Here is a 7,097-nt window from a genome sequence, read left to right on the forward strand (position 1 = left end):
TTCGCGTCGAAAGGAGCCAGTTGAGGTGGTTCGGGCATCTGGTAAGGATGCCTCCTGAACGCCTCCCTAGGGAGCTGGTCCAGGCACGTCCAGCTGGGAGGAGGCCTCGGGAAGACCCAGGACTAGGTGGAGGGATTATATCTCCAACCTGGCCTGGGAACGCCTCGGGATCCCCCAGCTGGAGCTGGTTGATGTGGCTCGGGAAAGGGAAGTTTGGGGTCCCCTGCTGGAGCTGCTGCCCCCGCGACCCGATACCGGATAAGCGGATGAAGATGGATGGATGGATGTTGTGGGATAGAAAGTTTTTTTAGTTCAGGCACGTGACAATAAAGTTACAGATGTTTTTTTTAATGATTCTTAAAATTAATCTCTATTTAAAAATCATCCCAATAAAATAAGAACATTGATAATTTAAACATTTATATTTATTCCTATGTTTTTGTCGGTAGGAAATCCGACACTTATTTCCCAGTCTTTGAACGCAGCATGATTGCCGCTTGTTGCCTAGTGACCGGTAAAGCTGCGAGAGATCCCAACGTGGGAATCCGGAGATGGAAGTGGCGTCAAGCCAGAATCCATGCTAAATACAACATCCGGTCACATCCTGAAAATAAAAGCCTTACGGGTGTGAGACGTGCACAACAGGCCAGTGATGGAGACATTCAGGTAGTAGGGCCCAGCATAAATAAAAATCGGCTAAGAATATTATTAGATATTGTGTCTAGATGCTGGTTTGTTTCTAATATAATTTATGGAATAAATATCTCAAAAAGAGCCACACATTTTCTCTTGAAACACAAAACTTACAGTTTTATTCATATCGATATTTATGTTAATCGAGGTTTCATTTATATCCGGATTTATACATGAAAACATGTTGAAATTGATCCAGTTTTGTGTACTGCTGCATTTGCATATTTTAGACCTTCAATTTCAGGAAACTTCCACTACAAAAACAAACAAACGTAATGTAAGTTACCAACTGGGGCAGTTTCATTATGACAATTTTCGTAACATTTTTTCACCCAAATACTCCGTCGTGTCTTGCCCATTTTATTTCTGTGGTCTTGCCTTAATAAAGTTGTACTTTGAAGGATAATTCACTGTACTTCCGGTAAATGCGTCAGTTTTGACGCAACGGCGGTTGCTGTTTTCTCTTGAACATTATTACATTCTACATACAGCCACCGGGATTGCCGCTGCCAGTGGGATGCCGGACACAATTAGTAGAGAAAGACTAAAGACATTTTTTTTTTACTTTATCCAATATATTTTCGCTATTAATAAGACAGGGGTCGTCACAAGCGAAGTAAGTTAGCTAGCGTCAAAGTATAGCTTAACTATAATTAAACAGTTGTGTTCTCACCCAGAAAGAAAAATGTCGGAGGAGAACATTAGCTTGTTTGAGTTGTTGGATTTAGCCATCGGGACACCCCAGAGAGGAGCTGTCAACTTCAGCGCCCTACACGCCCTGCTCCACGCTGTGCTCGGGCAGCTGGATATCCGGGAGTTAAAGACCCCGTTTAGGGACGCACACCCTGATGCTCTGGTGGGTGTCACCCCTCCCCAACTGGACTACGACACAGAGGGGGAACAGCACCAGTTGGACGGGGACATTTCCACGGTGCAGCAGGAGCGGGAAGCCTCCTCCTCATCCCCGACCCCCTCCTCCGGTCCCGCGGCGACCGACCAGTGGAGGCTGCACTCCCGCATTCAGACCTGCGAGGACGGCGTCGCCAAGGTGAGACCAACGACTCATTCACTCAGTTAGCCCACTAGCTAAGAACTTTTTATTTTATTAAGCAATTCTTTTTTTTATGTATTAACTGAACCCCAAAACACAATTATACTCCCGAAATTGAAAGTGGACTTTTTCTGCATATTTTCCAAAATCCAAATGACACATGTAACAAAAATGTAATCAGATTATCAATGTTACACACACACACACACACACACACAAGAAATATTTGGACAATTTGTATTCTTGGCAACATTGTTATTGAAACTTTCATGTTAATAAAGCCCCTTGCATTTAGTTCAATTGACAAAAAAATACAGCAGTGGACAAAAATTAAATAATGTAGAGTTTGTATCCCAATGGTCACCTATATGCTAACTGTTACACACTCAAAATGGAGTGCACCTCATTGTGAAAACCTGAAGCACATGCATCAACAACAAGACTCCAGACCCAGATGCTCCAGACTGATAAAGTCTCAGTACAATTCTATTTTTACTCAAATAGAAATTCTAAACAAACCATGATATATAATGATTTACTGGAAACACTTTAAATTGGCAATCCTTAACATTTCAGTCCTGGTTGATTTATAAATCTAGTTTCTATTAAGTGAAAACAATAGAATTCTACTGAGAGTTTAGCAATGTGGATCCTAGAAACAGAATGAATCTCAAAATATGTCTATGGTCTGGACTCTGGAGTCTTGTCATTTCTTGTCGTTATACATTAGCTTCAAGTTTTCCAAACTGTGATATAGTTAGTTCTCTGCGTGTGAAATGGAGAAAAACTGGATTCCAGCATTTTTTCCAGGAATTTCACCATACCCCAGTTTGTAAGAGTGCAAATTAGGCATGGACTTATACGAGATTCTGATAGTGTGATAACCTTCAGGAAAAATATTACCGTTTCATGGTATTGCGTTATTGCAATTACAGCTTTAAAATGTATTATTTTTATGTCTGTGTAAAAAACACCTTTTTTTTCCTCTCCATTGAACACTAAGCATTTTATTTTGAAACACTGCACACTGGCAGGGAGAGGGATTTCTAAACTGCATTTTCTGTCCTTGAAGACTCATAAAAAAAAAAACCCAGCTCATACCTTAAACAGAAAAGTTTAGTGGTTTTGAAACCGTGACTTTTTCAAACCACGGAGTACCTGAAACCAGTGCCCAATGGAAATATATAAATATTGCAATACTTTCCCCGGTGGCCTATAGGCTTAATCACCATTGTGTCACCTCCTGCAGCGGTAGTGACCTATATTTATTTCAATAAAAATCTTCAAGATTTTATGAACACTTCCTCCCACGGATCCTATACTGTATTATTATTTAAATATATCATAACGCAACTTTGAACAGTAAATATGAGGGCAGCATCAGTCAGTTTTTGATGATTATTAAAGTGTGTTCATAATGTAGCCTACAGCAGTGGTTCCCAACCTGTTTGGTCTGATGTCAGCCCTGGCAAATAAACTTGTGTTGGCCTTTTTGTCCCAATGGATGTTCCAAAACATATACCACTATTTATTATATTAAAGTGGATATTGTTAATTGTTTCATACAAATGTTTTTAATATTGAGTTTGGTTTGGTCAGCAATTGTGTATAGCTATTTTAACAATTTAAAATGACTTATACTGTTTAAACTACTTTGAGCTAATCATTCAAACTGTTCAGTAATTACTTTCAGCTAGTTATTTCTTCCATTTATTTATTAGTTTTAGCTAAACGACTCTGTGCTCGCTTGCTAACTGGTTTTCGCACACTCCTGCAACATGTAGTGATCAGGTATGTGGACATATTAGAATAGAATAGAATAGAATGCCTTTATTGTCATTACACAGTACCTGTGCAATGAGACTGAAGCAATCCGTTTACAGTGTTGACACAAAAATATAAGACAAGAGTATAAAATATCAAAAATATCAAAAAGTCAAAAATTTAAAAAAAATAACAATGTAGGTAGTGCAGAGAAAAAAAGAGGGGGGGGGCAGGTGCAGTCTGGAGAGCAACTGTATGCATATATAAAAATGGCTGAATACACATTGTGTGAAAGGAGATAAGTATAAAACCAATAGATAAATATTGCACTGTAACGAAATGGTTAGGGACTAAGTAATAGATACATTTTGCACAGTAATAAAATGGTTAAGTACTAAATAATACATAAATATTCATCCAATCAAATCATAATTTCTATTTTTTCAAATTTCCTGGCAACTGCAGACGTACCCCGGCTTAGGAATCACTGATATACACTACAAATAGCCATAAGAAATAGGAAAACTAGTTTCCATCCCAGATCTTACTGAAACGTGAACTCAGTAAGAAGCTGCAGCACAGGAATGAGCTTTTAACGAGGTTGTCTTTTGCACAATTCATTCACTATTTTAATAAGGAGTTGAGGAGATAAAAAATGAGTTATATCCTTTAGTTTTCTATGCATGCACTCAGTGCACATTAAAAGGCAAATAACTATTGCACAAAACCCATCACACTTTGACTTCTCATGACACTTGATTAGGGCTGCAACTATTACTTTCATTATCCTCTAATCTCAACTACATAGTATTTCAGTTAATCAATTTATTGTTTGCTCTAAAAAACAGATAATGCCATCTCAATTTTCTAAAGCCTAAGGTGACATCAACAGTCAATAACACTGATATGTTGAAGTAGGAACACTGTAATGGAATGTTTACCATTTACAAAGCTGGAAGCTTCCATTGGTTAGAATTTTTGTTTGAAAAATAATTTAAATCATTAATCAATTATCCAGTGGAGGGAGAAATATTCAGATATTTTACCTAAGTAAAATGACCAATATCACACTGTAAAAATACTCAGTTACAAGTAAAAGTCCTGTATTGAAAATGTTACTTTAGTAAAAGTATGTAAGTATCATCAGGGAAAATGTACGTAAAGTATTAAAAGTAAAAGTACTCAATGCAGAGAAATCCTCTTATTTTAGAGAGTGGAAACCATCAAAACAGTAATGTGTTTAAAGGTCCAATTGTTTTAGCTGGACTTGTAGGCTGTTATATTGTTGGGTAGTTTAATCTATAATACAACATTGTATTATTTTAACTAAATGTATTTTGTATGCAAAAAAGTTTCATTTGTAGCGTAACTAAAGCTGTCAGAATTATGTAGTGGAGTAAAAAGGACAATATTTCTCTCTAAAATGTAGCCAATTAGAAGTAGGAAGTGGCATGAAAAGAAAAGACTCAAGTAAAGTACAAGTACCTCAGATTTGTACTTAGGTACAGTGCTTGAGTAAATGTACTTAGTTACATTCCACCACTGCAAATATCAAAATAGTAGCTTGCTAATTCTTTGTTGATCTGTTGATGTTGATTTGCAGCTTTGCACTAGATTAGCGCCGGACAGGACACAGTTACTCAGCATGTTAAGACGTACTGATCGTCCTGGTTAACACACTAGTCACACACTCTTTCCTAGTGTTGAAATGTGCAGCTGTGATGCACTAGTGGCCACACCTCAAGCAGTGATGTCACAACAGGCCTTTTGCTTTTGTCCGATGGTGAAAACCCCGGCTGTGACGTCACTGATCAGGGATGAAACATGCATCCAAATGTTAACCCAGGTGAAGCAGCACAGCGGCATTTCCAATGTGATTTAGTGTTGTAATTCAGCCTTATCCTGCTCACCCTTTTTGTTTAGTTAAATAACATTTTCTTTAAAGACTGAAAGACACCTGAGGCAGCAGCTCTTATTCCTCTCATTCGGGGCTGACGTGCTGCGGTGAACTTTTCAGCGTGGTTTTAATCTGTTGATGACAGCACAGGACAATAGGAGATGGGCGCCACCCTGACATCTCAAATGACCCCCGTGTTACTCTGTTCAGGTTTCTGTCAGGCAAGGCCACCTCCAAACTCGGAGTAGAAGGAGGGCAAGATCGTCAGTATTTGGCAAATTGTTGGCTTTTATCTTAAAAAGACAAAGACTTTAAGTGAAGGAATGACGGCAGTCGGATTGGTGTTAAATAGGGCAGCATCTTTAAGAAAAGTCTCAAGGAAAAATTGCTCTTAACATATGATTGTTGATTACTCCGTAAGTGCTTTACCTGTGCTGGGATCGTTCGTTGTTTGCTTGTAGTTTTTCTTTTTATTTTTCTGTGTTTGTCTATTTTGTGTCTATGGTAAATTGAGTTTTTGGTTTGTATATTATTTGTTGTATGATAATGTTATTGGGGCCCCTCCGAAAAGCTTTTAGTAGCTTATTTGGGGTTTCCCATTTCACGAGGTCTACATATGATCATTGTACCTTCTGGAATTGTGTTGTTTCAGAATTTTATCGAAATCGCAATATGGACCATTGCAACTCCCAAATCCTATCCTACAGACTAAAGAAAAAATCTTTTTGGTATAGTTCTTCTCACACTATAATCATTGAAATGTTTATGATACAAAAATGGTCATTCCTTCCAATATCGTGAATCATTTTGCAATCATAATATCAGTCAAAAATAATCCATCAATTAGATATTTTCTTTATATTGTTTAGCCCAAGGTGAAGGTGTTCTTTGGGACATTGTCCAGGCCTGTAGTCACCTTTTCCTACCCCCCCCCCCCCCCGCCCCCCCCCCCCCCCCCCCCCACCCCTCCTCTTCATCTGTGTGATAGGGGATAATTTGCCCCCTGCAGAAAGGACTCTGGTTGTCAGGGGATGAATAGCTGTCAGACGAAAAGCGGGACATCGGGCAGCAGGTGCAGCTCGTCTGAATCATTCATGTCCTCTCTCTGTGGGCATCATCCGGGTCAGCTGCCGTATCCGCTGACTTAACTATGATGAGGTGACCCGGCCAGACTCATCCACCAGCGCCCTCCCTCTGAAGGCAGAACAGACATTACTACAGTGTAGCCACATGTCAGGTGGGTCAGGCTGGATGTCACAGTTCCCCCATTAACCTGTCAGAGTTTTATGTTGTTTTCATAAAACGTTAAAATGTTGACTGTGGAATGGGGCTGGGCGATACAAAGAAAATCAAATATCACAATATTTTTGATGAAATACCTCAATATCGATATTGTAGGGTTGACTTTTGGTGCTTTTACAAAATATTTACACAGTGCAATTTGTGATAAATAATCATGTGACTATAACAATGAAGTGGGTAAAGGCAATGAATTACATGAATAGTAAAACTCTGCACCAAAATGATTTATTAGTTTTATTCAGGAATTCAACTGCCCGAAAATACAAATAAAAAAATCTGTAAAATCATGACCTCAAGTGTCATCATGGAACAAATAAAACAAACACAAAGTGTTGATCTGTACAGTTGTGCTGTTAGTTATATGTAGTTTAATGCTAGCATGCAGCCTGA

At 38.7% G+C, this 7,097-nt stretch overlaps 1 protein-coding gene across 3 annotated transcripts in view; it reads left to right on the forward strand.

Annotated features, from left to right (window-relative positions):
- The first annotated feature begins 1,141 nt into the window (after positions 1 to 1,141).
- Positions 1,142 to 7,097, forward strand: part of LOC116702746 (glutamine-rich protein 2) — a 27,952-nt gene continuing 21,996 nt past the window's right edge. For all 3 annotated transcript variants that reach the window (XM_032537124.1, XM_032537122.1, XM_032537123.1), the window contains exon 1: positions 1,142 to 1,741. In XM_032537124.1, coding sequence (XP_032393015.1) covers positions 1,379 to 1,741 — 363 coding nt within the window. In that variant the 5' untranslated portion in view covers positions 1,142 to 1,378. The remainder of the gene's footprint in view (positions 1,742 to 7,097) is intronic.

The sequence above is a fragment of the Etheostoma spectabile genome, chromosome 15 (assembly GCF_008692095.1).
Source record: "Etheostoma spectabile isolate EspeVRDwgs_2016 chromosome 15, UIUC_Espe_1.0, whole genome shotgun sequence".
Taxonomy (NCBI): Eukaryota; Metazoa; Chordata; class Actinopteri; order Perciformes; family Percidae; genus Etheostoma; species Etheostoma spectabile.